Raw genomic sequence first — 25,368 nt, 5'->3', positions numbered from 1 at the left:
GGTATTCTAGTCCAGAGAACATCAGATCTACAGAAACATTACCGTAAGTTATAGTGTTGAAGATTATCCCCGATCGGACCCCAATGTGTCTTTTGCTAACATGTTTTTATATCCTCCACCATAGTGTGGGGTTTAGACCCCACAGAGTATATATATTCTGGACCGACCGTCTGTCCGTTTATCCGCCTGTGGAAATCACTCTAGCTTCCGAACGAAATTAAGTAGGTTGATAAAATTTAACTCAAATGTATATTATGTCTGCAGGATTTCGGTATTGAAAATGGGCCGTGTAGGTCCACGTGATGGTATAGCCCCCATATAATGGTACCTCCCTTTTTTGGGTATTTTAGCGACTCACTGGAAATGTTTCAAATTTGGTATTTGAATTTCGTAATAAATTCTACAGCCTAAGACAGAAAATTCTCTGTGCAGGTCCACTATTTGGTATAGCCCCTATGTAATGGTAACTTCCTATATTCGGTATTTGATGATTTTAGCTATATTATTCACCGATTTTTTCATAATTCGCATTTGTATATTGTAATGGCTCATGACAAAAGATGCCTGTGCAGGTCCACGTTGTCGTATAGACCCTGATATAACGGCTACATTCGGTATTCTTGAGATTTTAACAGAATTTTTAACGGATTTTTTATACCCTTTTTTTTATACCTTTGCTAAATTTTATCGAGATCGGTTCGGATTTGGATATATCTCCCACATACAACTTCGTCCGATTTACCTTTTATTGTGCATAAAACGTCTAATATTTGCCCAAATGGGATGGAATTTGGCACATACGACCGAATTGAGTCTAGAAGGTAGTATGCCAAATTTGGGGAAGATCGGTTCAGATATAGCTATAGCTCCAATATATATTGTTCATCCGATTTGTTGTATTTGTTACCCACAGCCGTAATATGCACTTCGTAACAACGATATTCAGGGAAAAATATAAAATACAGCTCAGAAATATCTTTACCAAATTTTATCGAGATCAGTTCAGATTTGGATATAGCTCCCATATATATCTTTATCTGAATTCAAATTAATTTTGCACCAAATGGGCAATACAAGTCCGAATTTAAAAGATACAAATGCTTCGGAATATTTAGTCCTCTGAACTTTAAATTTTAATTAAAATCATAGGGTGTATGATTGAATTCTCCCATAAAAACTTTTAATTGCTATGTGGAGCTCTACTAAATTAGCAAAGTGGTGTAGGGTATCAAAAAGTCGGCCCGCCCTACTTTAGGACTTTCTTTACTGGTTAAGTTTTAATTATATACCAACAATGCTACAAATACATTCTTTGAGTTATTACCCTATCTGAATATATTTCGAATATGTATTTTTTGTACCACTGTCCTTCTCGACGATCAATTTTTTTTGCTTTAGTTAGCAGAATAAAATTTAGGGTGAAGATGCACAACAACGTGTCTCCTGTGTTTTTTTGTATCGCTTTGCTGACCATCGGTATCTCCGATAGTCGCCACAGTTAGAGGTTTTCGCTGTCTGGCCGAAGGAGTGACATAAGCTAAAATATATTCATGAATGCAGCCAGACAGACAGACAGACGGACAGCGAGACAGACAGACAGTCAGGCAGGCGCGTTGTTTGTTGTCTTCCTTTGAAAGTGGAATATTTACAACACGTAAGAAATCGTAAACAAACCGATAATAATTGTTTTCACCTTTTCCATTGTTGTTCGGTTCGGTTCGGTTCCGTTGGTCGCCATTCTATGACGGCAATGCGGCATCACTTGTCTGCTGTTTGCTATTCCATTTGCAAATACGCGCCAAATTATTCAAGGGAATTTGGGGGAGAGGAGGAGAGAGAGAGAGGTTTGGTTGGAGGATTTAAGCGCCACACAGTTTTTTCTTAGAAGAAAAAAAAGAGAAGAAGAGGAAGGTTCATTGTTAAATTTTTATTCGGGAATTCAGATGCAGTGACTCTGCAGCACTGGAAGAAAAGAGTGTACTGTTTGATCAGTTATTAAACTTGAACCCAAGACAAAAAGTTCCAATATTTAAATAATATTTAAATTAGAAATATATTTACAATAGAATATTGAAATTCAATGGAGAATTTTGAATTATTTATTTATTTTATTTATTTTTGGAAAAAATTGCTATTATTAATCATTCATATCGGTCCCAAATTTGCCCATATTTTAAATTGAGTAAGTTTCAGCAAATTTTCTAATTGATTTGGCATTTTATCATGATCAGGCGCGAAACTGGACAATACTGTCCCACTCCTTCGGTACCCCCTAATAAAGAGTTAACATTTTGAATAACCTGGCTGACTTAGCGATTCACGCCCAGACGAAACGGCTGTAGTTGGAATCTTGAAATTTTTGGTGAGATCACCCTTGGTTCAAAGGTGTTACATAAGACTGGGTTTTTAGAAATTCGTACTAGAATAGTACGAAATGAACTAAAAGGTACTAAATATGGTACCCTTTGTATTTGAGTAATAGCTTTACTAGAACTCTAAAATTTGGAATGTGGGTCACTGATGGAGTGTATGGTTGATGTACCAAAGGGTTTTTGGAAATTCGCTTAAAAGTGTACGAAAAGTACTAAAATGTACTACATTTGGTACCACTTCGTATCATGTGAACGGTTATATCAAAAAAAATTGAAATTTGGAAAGGGAATCAAGGTTAAGGAGTAGAGTCGATGTAGGTTGGTAGTTTGGAAGTATGTAATTATGTACACGAATAGTACTAAATATGGTACAATTTGAATTTGAAGGAACGGCTGGAGCTGGAATCCTGAAATTTTAAATTAACATTACTGGCGGAGAGTAAGATTGGGATATGGAGGGGGTTTTCGAAATATATAGTAAATGTTACTACATTTGGTACAATTTCGATTTGGGTGCAACGAGAGAGCTGGAATGGTGAACCATGGAAATGGAATGTCATTGTCAGCATGGGAAATTTTCTAAATTCGTACCTATGCGTACTAAATAGTACTAAATTTGTTACAATTTAAATTTTGGGTGAACCTGTAGAATTGGAATCCTAAAATTTCAAAATAAGATTTCTATTGGATTGTATTATGTAGGTGATTGTGCAAATTTGTACTTATGTGTACTAAGTGGTACTAAATTTTGGTAAAATTTAGATTTTGGTGACCAAAAGAGCTGTTATCCTAAAATATGGAAATAATATTAAACTCGAAGTGTAGAATTGAGATATAGATGTAATTTTTGAAATTTGTACTAAATTTGGTACAATTTGGAGCTAGAATCGTAAAAGTGGAAATTTGGTATTACTGTGGGTGTGTAGGATTGGGGAAAGTTGGAAGCTTAGGAAATTCGTACTTATGTGTTCTACATGGTACTATATTTGGTGTAATTTCTGTTTGGTTGTTCTCATGGTGCTGGAATGCTGACATTTGGAAATATATACTATTGCTTCATAGGATTGGGATGTGTAGGAAGTTTTGAAAATTCGTACTTATATGTACTAAATAGTACTAAATTTGTTACAATTTCAATTTTTCGAGAAACGGTAGAGTTGAAATCTTGAAACTTGGAAATAAGGTTTCTATTGGATTGTGTGATATAGTAAATTAAGGAAATTTGTACTAAATTTGGTACAATTTGGATTTGGGCTGGTATCCTGAATATTGAAATTAAGATTTCTGTTGGAGTGTAGGATCTGGATATGTAGGAAATGAAACTTGTACCTATATGTCTTAAAATGTACTAAATTTGGTACAATTTGGATTTGGGTAGACCAATAGAGCTAGGTTCCTATAGGTTGAAATTGGGATTACTGTGGAAGGGTAGGATTGTGGAAAGTAGGAAGTTTTGAAAATTCGCACTTATTTGTACTACATGGTACTAAATTTGGTACCAATTTGTATATGGAGAGATTCTTAAATTTGGAATTGGGATTACTTTCAGAGTGTAGGATTCGACTATGTTGGAAGCTTTGGTAATGCGTACATATGAGTACTAAATGGTAATTAATTTAATACAATTTGTATATGGGCGAACCGATAGGGGTGAAATTCTGAAATGTGGAATTGCCATTACTGTATTCTGTATTAGATATTCGTACTTATGAGTACTAGATGTCGTATAATTTGGATTTGGGTGAACCGATACGGCTGAAATCCAGAAATTGGGAAAAACGATTTTTTTATTGAATTGTATGACGTAGCTTGTTATGGACATTTGTACATGTGTTTGTACTAAATGGTACTAAATTTTGCATAAATTGGAATTTTGGTGAGCCAATAGAACTGGGATTCTAAAATTGAATATGAGAGTCACTGATGGCGTGCAGGATGGATGTACAAAAGGGTTTTTGGAAATTCAAACTTTAAGGTTGCGAAAAGTTCTTAAAGTGTACGATTTGGTTTGAATAGTAAATAGTAAAAGGGATAGAGGTAAAAATTTCAAACTTTGTGTACGAATCAAGGTTGGAAAGGTAGTTTTATACATGAAGGTGGAAATGTGTACTACAAGTGCACGAAAAGTACTAAACAGTACTATATTTGGTACAATTTGGAATTAGGTGAACAGGCAGTGCTTGGAATCTGAATTTTGGTATTAGCCTGTGCATGTGTAGCCTGGGTTTATGTGTACTAAAATTGTACAAAAAGTACTAAATGGTACTATATTTAGTATTTGATGAAGAAATAGATTTACAACTCTGAAATTTGATATTTAGATGACCAATGGTATCAGTGTTTGAGATTTGGCCATGATTTAGAAATGCGTCCTATATTTGTACGAAAAGTACTAAATGCTACTAAATTTGGTATTGAGTGAAGGAAAAGAGCTGAAATACTGAAATATGATATCGATGTCACTGTTAGTGTCTGTATTTTAGATACAGAGGTGGTTTTGCAAATGAGTACTACTTATGCACGAAAAGAACTAAATAGTACAATATTTGGTACAATTTGGAGTTGGGTTTACAGACAGTGCTTCAAATCGGAATTTTGTTATTAAGGTCGTTGTTTATGCGTAGCCTGGACATATGGAGGTGTTTTCGGAAATCTGTACTATAATTGTACGAAAAGTTCTAAATGGTACTATATTTGAAATGGTGGAGGGATAGAGATAAAATTCTTAAATTTGATGTTTAGATGACTGATGGTATCAGTGCCAGTATCAGTGTTTGAGATTTGGGGGTAGTTTGAAAATACGTCCTTTATATGTAGGAATAGTTCTAAATGGTACTAAATTGTAGTCAATATCAAGGGTGAAGGGTTACGGCTAGAATCCTCAAATTTGATATTGAGATCTGGAATTGAGATATGGTAGTGGTTTTGGAAATGTGTTCTATAATTGTACTAAAAGTACTAAATAGTACTAAATTAGGTATTGGGTTAAGGCCTAGAGCTGAAATCTTGAAATATGTTATAAATGTTGGTGTATGAGCTTATGATATGGAGGTGATTTTGCATATATATACCACAAGTGAAGGGTTAGTGCTGGAATCCTCATATTTATTATTGAGGTCTCCGTTGATATCTGCAATTGAGATATGGAAGTGGTTTAGGAAATATTTCTATAATTGTACTCAAACTACTAAATAGTACTAAATTTTGTATTTAGTGAAGTGATAGAGTTGAAATCCTGAAATATAATATAGATGTCACTGCTGGTGTCTGTGGTTAAGATATGGAGGTTTGTTTTTGTATATGTGTACTACAAGTGCACGAAAAGTACTAGAAAGTACTATATTTGGTACAAATTGACATTGGATAAATATGTAGAGCTTGAAATCTGAAATGTGGCATTATAGTTGCTGTTCATGTGTAGCTTGGAGAAATTAAAGTGCTTTCGGAAATGTGTACTATAATTGTACGAAAGTACTAGGTTGTACTAAATTTGATATTGGTTGAAGGAATATGGTCAAATTTAATATTGAATCTCTGTTAGTATTTCGAAATTAAGTGTTTTGAAGACTTTTTCGTGTAAACGCTAAGCATTTTTCTAATATTCGTTCCGAAAAAGAAAAGAATGTATTATAAATGAAACCTTAACAGCCTAAAAATTTAGTACGATGTCTGAAATTTTGACTAAAAACGTTTGTCAAATTGAACATATTTTTATACCCTCCACCATAGTATGGAGGGTATATTAAGTTTGTCATTCCGTTTGTAACACCTCGAAATATACATTTTAGACCCCACAAAGTATATATATTTTTGATCAGCATAAAATTCTATGTCGATTTAGCGATGTCCGTCCTTCTATCCGTCTGTCCGTCTGTGGAAATCACTCTAGCTTCCGAACGAATTGAATTTTAAGATTTTTACAGAAGTTTTAACGGATTTTATTGTTTTCGAGAATTATCAAATTCTTCCCAAATGGTGGAGGGTATTCAAAGTTCGGCCCGGCCGAATTTAGAGCTTTTTTACTTGTTCATTTTGAGTACTAACAAGAACTGTCAGATCGAATATAAAATTTTAAAGTTTTCTTTTCGGGGACGAAGTAGCGGGCACTTGCTAGGCTGAGAGAATACATATTTCGACAAAATCACCTCTCTTTGACTAAGATTCTATAAGTAAGGGCCATAACAATAATTGTCCTGATAACGTAATAATATTTTCCTAGGTTTCTCTACTAACCCAATACTATCACCTTTCCTTGAATCCTTCCAATGTAATATTTATATCCAACCCCCTTAGAAGTTTAAAAAAAACCTCCAATAGATCCTTCTCAGTGTACCACAATAACTCTGGAGGATATGTTGTTGTCTTTCAATGCGATCATAAGTTATTACGTTCGTTATTTTGTTTTTTCTCTTCTTTACCTCAACATACATATCCTATCTTGGAGCAATCGAACTAACACGTGCCTTCAGTCAGGGTAGGGTATGGCATGGCACCACCATGGAGGAGCAAACATTCGCCAATAACAACAACAGCTAAACCACAACTCCAAAAAAAGAGGCTCGTTCAAAGAAATACACATTAACAAACGAACGAAAACATCCCATCTCTTAGAATGATCAAAACACAGACTACTCGTAGTTCTGTTTGGCTGTATGGTGATTTGTTCCGCAGACACAAATGTGTGGGAGAAGTTCTGTTTGTGGCGACGGCGCCGTCGCCGTTGCATGCCACGATCAGAGCTAAGCCAGACGCCCAAACGCAGCATCCGCAACAACAGGTAGCCAAAAGAGCCAAGAACAACAGGTAGATGATAAGAGAATGAGAGAGTGTGAGGGTCGCCGCCAGCCAGACTTGTGGATGGATGGTGCGTGGCTGGCTGGCTGACTGCCCATCAGCATCATCGTCCCGTATCGCTTCGTATCTTATAGGCTCGTTAACCATAATTCTTTGGCTAATTAGGGCTTTAGAGGCACTTTAAACGACGTCCACAGGCAAGTGGTTCGGATTGATGGCTGTTGGGTGTCGCTAAGTGAGTGCCGTCGAGAGAGAGAGGGTTCGTGATGATCACATTCGGATTGAGGTGATTCTCAACTCGCCGTCATTGGTGGTGGCAATAAAATATAATTAATTTACCATTTAACAGGATGTTGTAATGTTATGACTTGTCCTCCCTCCAACGCTGTCACCGTCGTTAAGTGACACCTTCAATAAAAAATCTAATTGGAATGGACAAATGACACTTGTTAAGAATCGTTGGTGTTGGTGTGTGTGCGTGTGTGGTTTTAATGAGTGTTACGGTTAATTGAAAATAGAGTGGGTTAATAATAACGCCAGTGATTGACTTTTAATGAGTGCAGGACTATAGCTCAGCAATTTGTTGTATGGCCTCATTAAGGAGAAAAAGAGAACAGTGAGATTTTGTTTTAAATGTTTCTTAATTGGAGGAGCGGTAAGATATTAGTTTAATGACCTAAAATCTATTGCGTATTTTAATTTGAGGCTGTGCCATTGGTGAAAAAGACATTTTTGTAACGGTGATTAAAGAAAAACTCTTCCCAAGATGAAATAACAAAATAAGCAAGAGAGATTATTCAGAGTGAAATGTATATAATTTTTATGAGCAAATTATTAACCTGGAAAAATATGGCATTGGTTCGAAATTTCCTTTGGAGATGATGGGGAATTATCCATAGCCGTTACGGGTCCAAACGGTACCGCTATCAGTCATATTTATTTTCATTGAAGGAATTAGCAGACCCTAATTGATGGCCTTGAAATGTTTAAAAAAACGGCAACTCAGCAAATAGAATAAGGGTCCTGAGGGACAGATTGTGTAGGCTATTTTTTACATCAATTATTTCTATATTATATATTTATTTCTATATTATAACGAAAGATAATTCATTTCTTGAATAGAAGAATATGAATCAAAATGTTCTTCAAAATGTTTGCTCTTATGGTTCTCCCTTTCCGATAACTTTGAGATTCTTCTCATAAAAAATAAACAACAAATACAAAGTGAAATCGTTTTCGGATATGGATTGTTGGTATATATTAAAAGATTACCAACACAAATGTCAAATGTCATAATTTTTAAATTTTTTTTTCAATTTTATTGAATGAAAGTAAAAATGTCGGAAATAGCATAAAATATTAGAACGAGTTTGGATTTCTTCGAATTGGTCACCTTTGGCACGAATTATGGCCTTCAAACGGCCAATGAAACCATCACACGCTGCCCGAATGTTGCTCTGCGGTATTTTGGCCAATTCCCGGCGAAGCGCTTGCTTGAGGTGATCGACATTTTGGTATTTCTTAGTGCCAACCTTACTTTCCAAAATACTCCAGACACAATAGTCCAACGGATTGGTATCCGGAGATTTTGGTGGCCATTTTGCGCTGGAAATGAAGCGAGGAACCTCATTTTGTAACCATTCTTGGGTGGCGCATGTTGAGTGCGATGGTACTGAGTCCTGTTGGAATGTCCAAGGTCTGCGGCCAAAATGTTTGCATACCCAAGGCTTTAATACACCCTCCAGAATATTTTTGCGATAATATTCGGCATTTATTCTGATGCCACGGTCGATTAATACGAGAGGAGAGCGACCATCGGCTGTTATGGCGGCCCACACCATCACCATATCTGGCGCTTGAGTTCTGGTGGCCAACCGAAGGTGCACATTTTCAGCTGTCTTCTTTGGAAAGTAAATACGATCATTTTCTTTTTTTACAAACTGCTGCTTTAACAGCCGTCGGACGAGTGGCTTATAAATGACAGCAGTCTGAAGTTGGTTACAGTTTTTTTCATCTCTCCCTGTAATTCCGACAGGAAGAGGATATAGCTTCAGGGCTGTGTTTCAGTATTTTTACGAAGCTCTTCTAGCTCCTTAGTGTACTGTGGAATATATCACAGGGAATGGATATTGGTAATTTGACGTAAATAATACAATCTCCATATCTATAGAGATACCTTATGCAATCAATTTAGCCAAAAACAAGTTAAAAAACAGTAAGTTCGGACGGGCCGAACTTTGAATACCCTCCACCATTTGGAACGAATTTGGATATAAAATCCCTAACAAATTCTGTTAAAATTTTAAAAATGCCGAATATATCCGTTATATTGGTGTCTATACGACGTGGACCTACATAGGCATTGTTTGGCATAAGTCATTATCAAATTCAAATTCGGAATTTGAAATAAACGGTGAATAATGTAGCAAAAATCATCAAAATATCATATATAGGGAGGTACCGTTATATCGGAGGCGAAGGCCTGGACCAGCATATACAATTTTCGGTCACAGACTGTGGTTTCCATTACGAACTGTAAATGCGTAATTTGAAACAATTTCGTTGAATAATGACGCTAAAATCACTAAAATATCGAATATAGGGACGTACCGTTGTATGGGGGCTATACGAAGACGTGGACCTACATGGCTCATTTTCTGTCTTAGGCTGTAGTATCTATTTCGAACTTTAAATACTAAATTTGAAACCATTCTGGTGTATAATGTCGCTAAAGTCATCAAAATACCGAATATCGGGAGGTGCCGTTATATGGGGGCTATACGAAGACGTAGACCTACATGGCCCATTTCCAATACCAAAAGTCCTGCAGACAAAATATACATTTGAGTAAAATTTTATCAATCTACTTCAATTCGTTCGGAAGCTAGTTTGATTTCCACAGACGGACAGACGGTCGGATATTGTTAAATCGACATAGAATTTTATGCTGATCAAGAATATATACTTTGTCGGGTCTAAAATGTATATTTCGAGGTGTTACAAACGGAATGACAAACTTAATATACCCTCCATACTATGGTGGAGGGTATAAAAAAGGAAAAAATCCTAAATAATATAGAAAACCATGAAAGTCTGAAAATTTACTACGATGAAAAATTTTTTTTGAGTACTAAAAAGGTCCGACACGAACTCTTGAAACTAATTTGAATTTTAATGTGGACTTTTCGCTGACGAAGTGGAGGATACTTGCTAGTATGATTTATACATATTTGATGTAAATAGTACGATCTACATATCTAAAGAGACATCTTAAACCCATTTGTACTTACCGCTTTGCATGCCAGAATCATAAAAAAATAATAAAATATTTCGGATAGAGTTTCTTTAGATGTAGTGGAATTTTTTTTATTGTTTTCTTCTTTTTCTTAAATTGGAAAAATTGTTTCTAATTTCAATAGGAGTTCTATGGCTGATAATAGTATTATTCATCATCAGTTTATATTTATTTTTATTTAGGTCAAAACTAATATTTTTTTACCGTTGATCACCTAAAAAAAAGTGGATAAAAGTGGTATAAATATTTCGATTACTTTTTTGTCTCGTTTCGGCTATTTGAAAGTTTTGATCTAATTTCATTTTTTTTGTTTTTAGTATTTATTACATAACATTTCATTATTAAGAGATTTGATTGGAATTTCATACATTTATTTAATTGTTCTAAATGCAAAATCGTTTTCTTCGTTTTTCTTCCCCTCTTCCTCTTTCGTTTCAATTAGTTTTGTTACTTCAAAAGGGAGAAAAATAAATTCTAATTTGAAGTATTCGAAATAAAGTTATATTTTTCTTTAAATATATGTTTGTCTAATAATAAATTGCATTGAGTATATTCGAATGTATTATGTACGTATGTATTTCTTAGAATCTAATTATTGTTTTCCATTGCAATGTATGTGATGTGTATGTATACGTTTCTATGTATGTTTGTATGTTTTATTTGAAGTTGATCCATGATATATGTATGTATTTAGGTATATTTATTTTTGTCGGTTTTGTTATTGAACTCTTCGATTTAGATATAAATATGAATTTGTCTTTTTGAATATGATTTTATTTCATCTAAACTTTTTGAACTATAATAACAAATTGGTTATTTAAATATTTTATTAATGAAATTTAAGGGAAAAAAACTATTTAATATAACAAATTGCGATTATACCAAATTGAACTTGGGTTGAGTGGGCATATGAAAAAAAAAGATCTGAGAGAATAGTATCGGAAATATTCGAGAATTGCATGGTATCGGCCCTAATTTGTTTTTATTTCAAATCCATTGATAACCTAAACATCGAGGAGTACAGGAGTTAAGGTAATAATATTGATCGAATATCATAATCCTCCAGCGAGTCACCAAAGAACTATGTTTGGTCCTTTTTTATGTTTTTGTTAAAATACATTTTAAACGAAATGCTTTAAACTTTATGTCATAAAATTCTGCTATAGTTCTCAGAATATGTTAAAACTTTAAATCTTATCAAAACGCCACGAATTGCGATTGTTTTTCATTACAAATAGAAATTATTTTCAGAGAAGAATTTTTGTTTGTCATAGCGAATAAAATGTAAAAAAGCTATGTTCGGCCGGATCGAACTTTTAATACCCTCAGGAGGAATTTTCAAAAAAATCAGTCGAAAAATACGGCTCAAATGAAACCCGTTCTATTCCGGCTATAAGTAATTTTTTGTCCTAGGCAGTAGTAGCTATTCCGAATTCACATACAAAATAAGAAACAATTCCAGTGAATAATGTCGCTAATAATATAAAAATACCGAATGGCTGGCGGCATCGTTATATGGTGGCTATACGAAAAAGTGAACCGACATGGGTCCTTGACGAACCTACCTACTGGCAAAATACACATTCCGCAAATAGAGTGATTAAAACAGACGGACATCGCTAAATCGACTTTGATTTTATTTTTTGTTGGATCGAACATTAGTGTTTCGAGGAGTTATAAAATTTCCCAGCAACAATTTGCTAACTCTCAGCAACTCAAGTGTCAAAATTGTTCTCTTCACTCGCTCTCACTCTCACTGGAATTTGGGGTTACCAAAAAAACCTTTTTTTTTGTGGAAATAAAATTAACGGGCATAGGAGGAATACCTTTTTATACCTGGAACCTCCTCACTTGATTCCCAAAGTATCGGATATATAATTCGAACATCACACGTAGTAATAATTAAATTAAACATAGTTCCGGCAAAACTTGTAGTAACGGCCGACTACCTTTATATTTTGGATATCTGTAGTCGATCTTGCCATGCCAGTCCGTCTGTCTGTTTGTGGGCACAATAAATATCAAGAGGAGTATATGATTTGGTCACGATTTTAATATCGGATTGAAAATATCGCTCCATTCCTTTTTATACCGACAGCCATATGGTTATAGAGGGTAAATATCATTTGATACGTCCAAGAAAATGCCTTATCGAAATAACGGTTGTAGACCCTACGTATCTTTGGACCAAATCCATCATATTGAGTCGATCAAGGGGTGTGATTACGTCTGTACATCCGCCCGTTTGTTTGTCTGTCTGGCTGGCTGGTGCGAACAATAACTCTCGAAGGGAGTATCCGATTTGGTCCAAACTTGGTACTTGGATATTATTGTCAAAATCACATCGAGTCCAGAGATGGGCAACATAGACAGAGAAAAATTTACGATTGTTTGTAAACTTTGCAATTTTTAATATTTATGTCAGTGCTAGGTCCACTTCTTCTGCTACCTCCCCAAAACGGGTCAAAGTTGCGAATAGATAAAGCTCTCGTAAAATGGGAAATAAACATCATATTCTTTTGAAATTTCACATATCCCAATATTTCTATGACCACAAAACCAGGTAGGAAGATGGAATATGTCAGACGACTCCTTCGGGTACCTCTCCCAAAATTGGTCGAAATTTTGAATAATTATACCTCTCATAAAATGCGAAATAAGCATTCATATCTCTTCAAATTTTATGTATCGCAATATTTTTACTAACGCAAGTTCCGGTGTGAAAAGATCAATTAATTTCGATACCCTAGTAAATAAAGTACAGGTCGTATTTATTGTCCGAATGTTTGGCCCAAGGACGAACCCTATTGAAATTGGAGATAATCGGTCGAAATTTGAATATAGCTCAAATATATATCTTCGTCCAATTTGCCCTTTATTTTGCACCCAATGTGTAATAATTGACCAAATCGGATGGAATTTAGCACATACCACCCAATTGAGCCTAGAAGCAAGTATGTACAATTTAGTGAAAATCGGTCCAGGTATAGCTATAGCTCCCATATATATTGTTCATCCGATTTGTTATTTTTGTCCTTCACAGCCGTAATATGCACTCCGTAACAATGATATTCGGGGAAATGTATCAAATATAGCTCAGAAATACCTTTGTCAAATTTTATCGACTTCGAGTCATATTTGGATATAGCTACCATATGTATCTTTACTCGATTTCAAGTTTATTGCAAATATATGTCCGAATTGAATGGATTTTGTCACGGACGAACGAATTCAGCCTGGAAGAAAATGTATCAAATTTGATACAAATCGGTTCAGATGTAGCCAAAGGTCCCGTGAATATGCTTTATCCGATTTTGTACTAAAGTCCCTCATACCTGTAAAATCATTTCCACAAATACCTCAATGTAATGCTAATTGTAATAGAGATCGGTTCAGATTTGGATATAGCTCCCATATATGTCCGTATTCGATTTCAAGTTTATTGCAGACCAGATTGTTAATATACGTCGGAATTGAATGTATTTTGTCACGGACGAACGAATTTAGCCTGGACGAATGATAAAATTTGGTAAACATCGGTTTAGATGTAGCTACAGCTCCCAAATATATGTTTCATCCGATTTTGTACTAAAGTAACTCACACCTGTAAAATTCTTTCCACAACAACGATCTTTGGCCCCAGCTATCAGATAGATTCAACATAGAAATACCTCTGCTATTTTTATAGAGATCGCTTCAGATTTGGATATAGCTTCCATAATATCTTCATCTAATTTTACGCTTATTGTGTCTACAAATTGTAATATCAGCTCACATAAGGAAGATTTTCATGTATATGGGTTTAGTCCGTCATATTTTGTGGAAATCGGTTAAGAGCAGGATATTCTACCATATAATAGTTCTTTCGGCTCTAAATTATATTTATGGGTTGTTATGGGTAGCTCTACTAAATCTACAAATTGATGTAGGGTATCATAAAGTCAGCCCCGCCTGACTTTGGGCCTTTCCTTACTGTTTTTTTAAGAATTGGCTGACAATTTTCAATAGGGAACGAATTTTTTAATACCCTTCAACCAATTTATAACTAAAATATCCGAATTCAATATATATTTTTTTTTTCAAACTGCAAATTCCAGTAATTCGGTTGAAGAACGCAGTAAACGTCTTCAAAATTACATAACGTGGGCGGTACCGTGCTTTTATGGTTTTTCTACGAGTACTTCGAAGATTTCCAAAAATGAAGGGTACAGTAATGGTTTTAACAGAAAGATGCATATATTTGAATAACATTGTAGGAATAATACATTCTGGCCTAGACTCTGACAACAGGAAATTTCCCTCTTGAATATATCTTTTTATCCATAAACTTCGTTTTTTTTGTCTGATTAACTAGAAAAAGAATGTATAACACAAAAAAATAATGAAAGCGCTTTATTAAAAAAAAAAAATAGTCAAATCAGAATAAAATTTTGTAAATAAAGAAATTTATTTGTTTTTTGGTTTTAAGTAAATCGTATTATAATTATAAACTAAAAAATATTAAAAATCTTATTGTATAGTTTGTTTTTATTCATAATGTCTCTTTCAGGGTATATGTATGTATTATTTAGTGTATATGTAAATGTACGTACACATGTATAAGAAACAGATCGCTTTTAAACTTTTATTGTTTATCAGTTCAAAGTTTTTGTTTTCCATTCTCTCTTAATGTCTAATAACATTTAGCCCAAAAAACGAACTCTAAGGTCGAAAAGTTGTGTCGGTCTGTAGTGGTCATCGGTCCAGGGTTTCCTCTTCTACTAAGATGATATGCTTAATGTTAAAATATGTATGTACTTTATATGTAAGAGTATGTAAATTAATATGTTTAAATTGTCTCTTTTTTGTTTTGTTGTTGTTTTTTTTCTTTTTTCATTTATGATCTAAATTAGTTTTTGGTATTCGTTAAAAAATGCATGATAAACAATCTCAATGAAAGTCATTTATATATTGTCAAAGTGTGTGTTTTTGTTTTGTTTTTTTTAATTTTTTAAAAATATGCTCTGCTCCAGAACTGTAACGATGTAATTTTTTCTTCCTACGATAACCAATTTTTACTTTCTTATATCGAAAATATTGCAAAATCGTATCCAATATTCTTGCAGTTTCTGGAACAGAGCAATATTTTTTCTTACTTAAAATTACATTTACGATGTTATATGGCTAAGGTTGTATCCTCCATTGGATACGAATCATGTTTTGTTTTTGCTTTTTAATATCTATTTTGATATCGATTGCGTCCGTAGTATTGATTATTGATGAGCAGTTGATTTTCATTGAATTCATTGTAGTCGTCTGTCTCCTTGCTGATGTCCTCTTTGTAGATGGGTCTCAGCGCACCCGGAAAGGCGGTGGCGATTTCGGCACTGTATGAGTTGCCTTCTTCCTCGTCTTCCTCGCTATTGTCGAAGGGATTTACAGCCACATAGGAGGCGGAGAAACCTTTGTAATCAACACTGCTGTCGGTTTTGAAACGTACCAACAGAGAATCGGTTAGCGATATAATGTCTTGAGGTATCTGGAAATGGAAGGGAACAAAGAAATTTATTAATGATAAATATTCTTAAAAAAATATTGTAGATATTTTGTATTCAAAACATCTTCCACTTTTAATTTGGTCGGAAAGGGTAATATTTACCCGTTCTCTAAATGTTTAAATGTTACATAAAAATTCTTCAAAATCTTTCATTTCGAAGTTTGTCGAGTAAAACCAATATACAATGTATCCACCTTCAATTTTCCGGTCCGAAACTATTTCAACGTCTACACATGTAAATTCTAGAACCAAAAATGACCCCAACATTAAATTTCAGAATTTCAGCTCTATCCCTTTACCCAGTACCAAATTTAGTAACATTTAGTACGCATATCCAAACCAATCTAAATATCTCCATCCCAGACACATCCGAACAGTGTACAAAAATGTACCTTTCAGTACTTTTCGTACATTTACAGTACACATTTCCAAAACCGCCTCCATACCAACAGAGACCTCAATATCAAATTTGAGGATTCCAGCCCTATCCCTTTCTTCCAATATCAAATTTAGTACCATTTAGTACTTTTCCATCAATTATAGTACATGTTTCCAAAATCACCTCCATATCATTCCAGATACCTACAGAGACTGTAATATCATATTTCAGGATTTCAGCTGCATATCTGCACCCAATAGGAAATTTAGTACTATTTAGTACATTCCGTACAATTGCAGTAAATATTTCCAAACCCACCTCTAAATCGCAACACCAGACACTAACAGAGACCTCAACATCAAATTTCTGGGCTCCTGCTCTATTTCTTCACCAATACCAAAATTTAGTACCATTTGGTACTTTTCGTACAATAATAGTACTCACCTCCATACCTCAATTCCAGATACTAATGTGTCTGAAATCCTCAAAGTTGATATTGTTTTCTTTCTTTTACCCCATACTAAATTTGGTACTATTGAGTACTTTTCGTAAAATTATGGTACACATTTAAAAAATCTCCATATTTCAATTCCAGATACCAAAAGATACCTTAATATCAAATTTGTGGATTCCAGCCCTATCCTTTCATCCAATACCAAACTTAGTACTTTTCGTACAATTATAGTACACATTTGCAGAACCCATCTTCAAACATCAGTCCCAGATACCAACAGAGACTTCAATATGTAATTTTAGGATTTTAGCTCTATTCTTTCACCCAATACCAAATTTAGTACCACTTAGTACTTTTCGTACAATGATAGTACACTATCCCAAAACCACCTCCATATTTTAATTCCAGACACCAACAGAGAGACCTAAATATCAAATTTAGAGATTCCAACTCTTTTCCTTCATCTAATACCGAATTTAGTACCATTTAGTACTTTTCGTACAAATATGGGACATATTTTCAAGCCACCGCTGTATTTCAGAAACAGATACTATCAGTAATCTAAATATTAAATTTCAGAAATTTATCTCTCTATTCCTCACCCCTCATAAAATTTAGTACCATATAATACTTTTCGTACAATTATAGTACACATTTTCAAAAAATTCACCATACGACCAGGCTACACACAAACAGCGATCCTAATATTAAATTGCAGATTTCAAGCACTATCTGTTTTGCCAATACCAAATTGTACCAAATATGGTACTTTTTAGTACATGTATTACTATTTAGTAACCCTTTCAAAACCATCTCCATATCTCAATTCCTGATATCAACAGAGACCTCAATAAAAAAATTGAGGATACCAGCCTTGTCCCTTCACCCAATACAAATTCAGTACCATTCGAACAATTTTATTACACATTTCCAAACCACTGCCAAATCTCAGACACAGATACCATCAGTTATCTAAATATCAAAATTCAGAATTTTACCTCTATCCATTTACTCAATACCACATTTAGTACCATTTTGTACTTTTTGTACAATTGTGGTACTCATTTCCGAAACTACCTCTATTTATCCAGGCTTCATTTGAACAACGACCCAAATGCCAAATTTCACATTTAAAGCACAAACGGTTCAGCCAGTACCGAATTGTACCAAATTTAATACCGTCTAGCACTTTTCGTACAATTGTAGTACACATTTCCAAACTCACCTCCAAATCTCAACATCACACACCAACAGCGAAATCTATATAAAATTTTTGGATTTTGGCTCTATTCGTTTACCCAATACCCGATTTTCTACTATTTAGTACTTTTTAGTACAATTACAGTACACATTTTCAAAAAAATCACTATATGACCACACTACATATAAACAGCGATCGTAATATTAAATTTCAGATTTCAAGCACTATCTGTTTTCCCAATACCAAATTGTACCAAATATGGTACTATTTAGTAATTTTCGTACAATTATAGTACACATTTCCAAAACCATCTCCATATCTTAATGTTAGATACCAACAGATCTCAATACCAAATTTGAGGATTCTAGGCCTATCCCTTCACTCAATACCAAGTTTAGTACCATTTTGTACTTTTCATACAACTGTAGTACACATTCACACAATATCTGTTCACTCGAAATGTAATTGTACAAAATATGGTACTATTTATTATAGTATCGTTCAATTATAGCACACATCCCCAGAACCAACTCTTTATAAATAATCTATAACCCCGAGACAGATTTTCAAAATTCCAAATGTTGATACCAAATTTCAAGTTTTTAGCTCCATCCGTTCACATAATACCAAATGGTACAATTTTAGAAGTTTCGTACCATTTTCGAACCTTTCGTAACCTTAAAGTTAGATTTTCCAAAATCCTTTTGGTACAAGTATACTACACTCCATCAGTGACTCCCATTCCAAATTCCAGAATTCTAACCCATTCCCTTTGCCCAATACAAATTACGCAATTTTTTCGTACATTTTAGTACTTTTCGTACCCTTTTTGGTATATTAAATGATATAACCAAACTTACCGTATTGCCACAATATTGTCCATACATTGGTCCGCTGGTATCTTCCATGCCCGAAAACACCTGGACATAGTCATAGGTACAATTCTCGCTGCTCTCCAGATCGAATGTCAAAAATATCAAATTAACATAGCTATTGGGCGGTGCCTGGATTGTCCATTCGCAGTCCATGTTGGTCTCGTAGTTCAAATTGCCAAATCTCGAATGGGAGTAGAATTGTTGGATTTGATTTGTGGCACGTAAATAACCGCCACAAGCTAAGCAAAGGTAAAACAAACAATAATATATTATTATCATCCCTCACTCTCTCCCACCTCTCTCTCTCTCCTCTCGCAAATACTCACATGTTGAATGGACCGCCGTGAAACCACTATGCTGTTTATTCTTATCCGTTTTAAGTACCATATATAGCTGATTTGTGGACGAGGAAATGGGGTAGGGTATTTTCTCGCCACAGAAACGACCCAGCAGGGAACTGCTCTCCGAATCGCCATCATAAATTGCCACATTGTCATAGGCACATTCCTATAATTTGGTTCGAATATTCATTCATTATTGTCAGCTTCGAAAATCAACATCTCCCCCCTCCCCCCACTTACCTGATGCGATTCCACTTTGAATTCATTGAATATCAATTTAATGCGATGCCCTGGCGTTGTCGAAAAATGCCACACACAATCGGCATTGGGTGGATACAAATCCGGATAGTTGGGACTGTAGATTGTGCCAAATGGTGCCGAAATCTCATGTTTACATTCGCCCTCCTTGCAGTCATGACCATTCTCGTGCAGCGAATAGCCATTGTGACACGAACACACATACGAACCGATGGTGTTGCGACACTCGTGCTGACACCCGCCATTGTTAATCGAACACTCATCGATGTCGGTGAAGAAGACCGCCGCAAATCCCGACTTTTGTATTGATTTGTCCGAATGGAATTCGACACGCAACGCATTACCCTCCGAGGTGGCCGTGGGCGGTATTGAGCTGCCACAATAGGTGCCAATCTTTTTCAATTTATTCTCACTGAGTTTAGAATAAATGGTCACCTTGTCATAGCCACACTCGGACTGATGATGGGTGGCTCCCTCCAAATCGAAATGGGTGAAATTCAAAGAGATTTTATGTTTGGGTGGTGCAATAATCTCCCAGATGCAATCCTTCAAGAAGGGATATTTGTCGGGAAATGAGGGTGAGGTGATGGTGCCGTTCGGGTATTCAATGACACCACCACATGCATCTTCGCAATGCTTCTTGTCGCTGTGCAGCTCATAGCCAATGTGACAGGCACACTCATAGCCACCGAGCGTGTTAATGCATTCATGCTCGCAGCCATGATTTTGTGTCTCACACTCGTCCACCTCTTTCATGAAGGTGGCCGAGAAACCGGGCTTCTGGACCGAGGTGTCGGAAACGAATTTCACAAACATGGTGTCGCCGGTGGATCTGAAAAGAAGTGTGTATTAATAAAATATGAAGGTTGAAAAAAGTGTGCAATGGACCTACTTCATATTTGGTGGTGGTTTATAGCCACAGAACACCCCAATTAGAGGAGATTCCTGTGTCGGTCCATCCCTTACTTCAACAAAGTCATAGACACAGCTGTCATGATTTTCCACTTCGAATGATTGGAATTTCAAGGCCACTTGATAGCCTTTGGGTACCGTAATTTTCCAAATGCATTCCTTGTTGGGTAAATATTCCAGGGGGTAGTTGGGCGACTCCAAACGTCCTTCATTGTCATCGATGTTCAGCTCACCGCCACAGACGACTGAGGGGAATAAAAAATATTTTTTTTAAGAAATTGAAATTAACGAAAGATTTGTCAACGAGACTTAGAAAATAAGTCTTTATCAGATGACAAAATGGGCTTAGATAAAAAAAATCGGTGAAATTATGGCGATTAACATAAGTGTTATCCAACCTTGGAGTCAAATCGGTGACTCCTAGCGGTTTACATGAGATATTGAATCGATCTTGGTATTCCAAATATATATATATACGATCTTCAATTTTTGTAAAATTTATAATTTTTGGACGGAAGCGACATTTTTCAACCTGATAAATCTTTAGTAAAACTAGTGTGATATAAAAAAATGGTTTAGACCTAATTTTGAACTTACTTTGTTTGGAATATTTTACAAAGTTGGAAATAATTTCTGTTAATATTTGAATTGGCCACAGCAATATTTAAACAATTTTTAGAGAAGGGGTTGAATAATGAATTCCTTTTTCGAACTTTATCTACGTTTGCCAGAATTAATAGGATTAGGAAAGTTTTTGCCCAAACAAGGTAGTTTTTCTCTTGCAAATTTAGTTTATTTTTTCACCTTGGAAGTGCATCAATATAGGTCTTTCAAAAAAATGTCTTACTAAAGTTTTTCATCTCCACTTCAAAAAACACTGTCTTGCCTACATCCTACAGATCCACATAAGCCCGCATATCAAAACTCATAATTCAGCCTCTATTCCTACACTCCATATAAAACTTAGTACCATTTAGTACTTTCGTACGCGTACAAATACATCTCCTTCTCTAAACTCCGGCTGCTCACTGTTATTCTAATACCAAAATGCGAAATTACAGCCTTTTTCCGGCACTCTATGTCAAATTTACGTCTCTACATCCGAATATTTTTCAAAACGTGGACCCATTTTTGGATATTTGTATAAAAAATATTTCCAAATATTTTCCCAAAAAAAATTCCAAATATGTTTTTTAAATGTGGATCTATGGATAATATTTTTAAAATGTCCACAAAAATGTTATCTATTCCTTCGATTATTTCAAAAATTCGAAAAAAAAAATCAGAATATCAGTGTCTTATATTTTATTCAAGCATTTCCTCATGCGGAAAGAATAATCGGAAAATATTTACCTTTTACACCAAAAAGTTTAACGAGGAGGCTATTAATAACACTATTGAACAGTGGAACCACATCCAATTTTTTTCCGAAACTATTTTAACGTCTCCATATCGAAACCCTGGAAACCAACAGAGACCTCAATATCAAATTTATATCTCTATCCCATCACTCAATACCAATGTAGTAACATTTAGTACGCGTATCCATCCTGGACACCAACAGTTATTTAAAATTAATACCATATTCAAACTTCTTATATCATCCGTGACCTTAAAATCAAATTTAGTGATTCTATCTCTAATCCATTACCCAAACCAAATTTAACACTATTTAGTACTATTCTAAGACCTCAACATCAATTTTCTGAATTCCAGATCTATCCCTTCACCCAGTATCTAATTTGGTACCAATTAGTACAATTATAGTACAAAATTTCAAATCCACCTCCATAACTTAGCCATCGACACCAATAGTGACATCTATAAAAAATGTCAGGATTTCAGTTCCCTTCCTTCGCCATGTTCCAAATTTAGTATTATTTAATACTATTCAAATATAGGATGTAATTCCAAACAACCGTCAAAAATAAATTTCAGATACCAACAGAGACCTCAATATTAAATTTGAGTATCATTTAGTACTTTTCGTACAAATATAGAACGGATTTTCAAACCACCTACAAATATCAAACACGGAAACACCAGCAATCTAAATATGAAATTTCAGAATAATACAATTTAGTACTTTTTTACAATTATAGTACACATTTCGGGAACCACCTTCATAAGTCTAGGCAACCCTAATACCAAATTTCAGATTTCAGGCACTATCTATTCACCCAGTACCTAATTGTGCCCAATATAGTACTTTTCGTGCCCTTGTACTACACATTTCCAAACCACCTCTATAAACTTACTTTCCAACCTTGCTACCCATACCAAGTTTTTACTTCTATCCGTTCACAAAATACAAAATGGTACTATTTTAGAACCTATTTTAGAACCTTTTCTTAACCTTCAAGTTCGAATTTTCAAAACCCCTTTTGTATATCTATTCTGTACTCCTTCTGTGGTGATCAATTCAAATTTTAGAATTGAAGCTCATTCCGTTTGTCTAATATAAAGTATTAAATTATTAAACACTTTACGTAATTTTCTAATACGAATTTCTGAAAATCGGTTGGGGGTTTAACTCGCAATGTATGATATCCATCCCTTTTCCAAATATGAAAGACGTACAACAGGAGAGCACCGAAAAAAAGAAATCCTTATCTGCATATAATGGAAATATTTGTATGTATAAAATATGGAGCAATAAGGATACTTCTCCCTCTTAACATAAGACCCATGTTTTTTTCATACCTAGGTCTAAGTTTTCACAATGGCCACATTTCTTAAAAATTTAAAGAATTAGCAACCCTTGAAATGAAATCGAATGTGACCTAGACATGCTGCCTACAAACTAGCAGACTACTAGATCGGCTCCAAATGTTCGACGATTTTCTTAAAGCTTGCATAAGGTCTAAAAACGTTGAGCTGGGTAAATCTATTTTTTGAAGGAATTTGAACTGCATTCAGATTTAAATTTTCCCATCATCAGATTTCTATGTTTCCCTATATCATTATACTGTCAAGCAGAATTTAATACAAAATTCGTACATTCTCGTTTTCTCATATTCCACGATAAAGGCATAAAAATTACATAAAAAGTGAAGCCATATATATTCATCGATTTTCAACTAAACAATATAAAATACCATTAGTTTTGAATTTTATTTACAAAATCACCTCCTTTGTATTCTAATTACCTACAAATTCCCGCCATGTAATGCAAATTGCCAAACCGACATTCACACACAGACACACACCCGCCAAAACTAATTTAACTTTACCACTTACCATCAAATTCGGCCTTAAATCCGCGATAGCCCTCGGCTCGATGCGTGTTGACATAGGTCAGCAACATGCGGCTGGAAACCGTTTTTAATATTTCACTACTGACTTTGCCACAAAAACGAGCTATTAAAGGTGATTGATGCCAGTAACCATCTCGAATTTCCAAATAATCCGATTGGCAATTTTCCGATTTGAAAATATTCTATGGGTGCCAGGAAAAATACAACAACAAAAAAATACAATCAGAAGTTTTTACACACAGACAACACACGGCATTAATACTAATACGATTTTGCATCAAATGTTACAGTCATTGAGCTCTAATCCAAAGGACACTGGAGCACACACACACACACACTCTCGCTGGCTCGCTCACACTTGAATTCACACAAGCGGAAATGCATTTCACATTAACGCACTTCGACAGTGTTGTGCTTCAAATAACTGCAATGCAATTGAGTCGAAGTGAGTGAATGAATGCATGCATGTGGCTGCCTATGTGTGTGTGTGTGTCCTTACGAGCATAATATACTGCCAAAAACTACTCTCTAAAATGAAAACCAAAACACATACCAAATTCTCCAATTTCAAAACCACTCGCTCGCCATGTGTGGCCGTTATGCGCCACTCACAATGTTCCGTCTCGTTGGTCAGCGCCCCGGCCGTATGATACGAGGGACTGGCAAAGATGCCAGTGTTATCTTGAAATGTCCGACCGCATTTCGGACATTTATACAGCAAATTGGCCTGGGCAATGTCGCCCACACTCAGACGCAAACGCTGACCAATTTCCGGCCGCTTGCGTCCCTTCACCTCTATGGGCAAAATGGTGTCCAAATACGTCCCCTTGGAGAAGGTATTGCGGGCGTAGTGCATAATCGAGTCGTAGTCATAGGCCATGCCCAAGGAGTCCACTTCGTCCGGTGTTAATTTATTGAAATTGTAGTCCTGACCCTTCATGATGTTGTTGTGTTCGATGATAACATGTTTCTCGCGATCCGGTCGGGTGTGTTCATGCCAAAAGCCCACAACATGGCCGAGTTCGTGGACAACAATGCCAAATTTATCACAGTTGCGGCCAATGGAAATGGCCTGTGGTCCATTGCCACGTTTGCCAACAAAGGAGCAGCAGCTAAGGCAGGGAGAGGGGGAGGGAGAGAGAGAGTGCGAAGTGTTAAGCGAAGAAATAAATTTGAAAATAATAATGATTATTGAATGGCTGCCCATTTAAATGGAGCGTAAACTTGATAACAATAACAGTGGCCGGCGCAGCAACACCACTTTGACTTGCCCCGCTGCCAATGTTGTCAATGATTTTGTAACCTCAACAGCAACAACAATAACCACAACAGCAACAACACTTACCCACATCCTCGTATGGTAAAAACAATATAGTTTGGATGCAATTCCGGCTCCCGTTCCACAAACTTAATGCATGTCGAGTTCTCCCAGTGACGCATGGCCTGCTTGAACAGAGCCTTGTGCAGACCACTAAAGTTGCCATCGATTTCATAGGGTATCACACCATAGTCCCAGACACGTTCCTTTTTGGCTGTAACGGCGCGTGGCAGGCGACGATGTTCACGCACAAAACTAAATTCGCTGGAAGTGAAGAGAGAGAGGGAAAAAGACATTAAGATTTTGATGAAAAAGTAGATAGGGGGAAATTGCGGAGGATCTTCTATGGAGGTAGTATCAGAAAAAAAAATTATTT

At 35.4% G+C, this 25,368-nt stretch overlaps 1 protein-coding gene across 2 annotated transcripts in view; it reads right to left on the bottom strand.

The window, feature by feature from the left end:
* Positions 1 to 10,867: 10,867 nt before the first annotated feature.
* Positions 10,868 to 25,368, bottom strand: part of LOC101897629 (protein tolkin) — a 152,460-nt gene continuing 137,959 nt past the window's right edge. For both annotated transcript variants that reach the window (XM_005182064.4, XM_005182065.4), the window contains exons 7-14: positions 25,020 to 25,256; positions 24,228 to 24,786; positions 23,658 to 23,856; positions 20,398 to 20,662; positions 19,488 to 20,337; positions 19,233 to 19,413; positions 18,892 to 19,145; positions 10,868 to 15,979 (exon numbers count right to left, since the gene is read on the bottom strand). In XM_005182064.4, coding sequence (XP_005182121.2) covers positions 15,674 to 15,979; positions 18,892 to 19,145; positions 19,233 to 19,413; positions 19,488 to 20,337; positions 20,398 to 20,662; positions 23,658 to 23,856; positions 24,228 to 24,786; positions 25,020 to 25,256 — 2,851 coding nt within the window. In that variant the 3' untranslated portion in view covers positions 10,868 to 15,673. The remainder of the gene's footprint in view (positions 15,980 to 18,891; positions 19,146 to 19,232; positions 19,414 to 19,487; positions 20,338 to 20,397; positions 20,663 to 23,657; positions 23,857 to 24,227; positions 24,787 to 25,019; positions 25,257 to 25,368) is intronic.

The sequence above is a fragment of the Musca domestica genome, unplaced genomic scaffold, assembly GCF_030504385.1.
Source record: "Musca domestica strain aabys unplaced genomic scaffold, Musca_domestica.polishedcontigs.V.1.1 33, whole genome shotgun sequence".
NCBI classification, from domain to species: domain Eukaryota; kingdom Metazoa; phylum Arthropoda; class Insecta; order Diptera; family Muscidae; genus Musca; species Musca domestica.
This window is presented reverse-complemented; position numbering and strand designations above follow the sequence as displayed.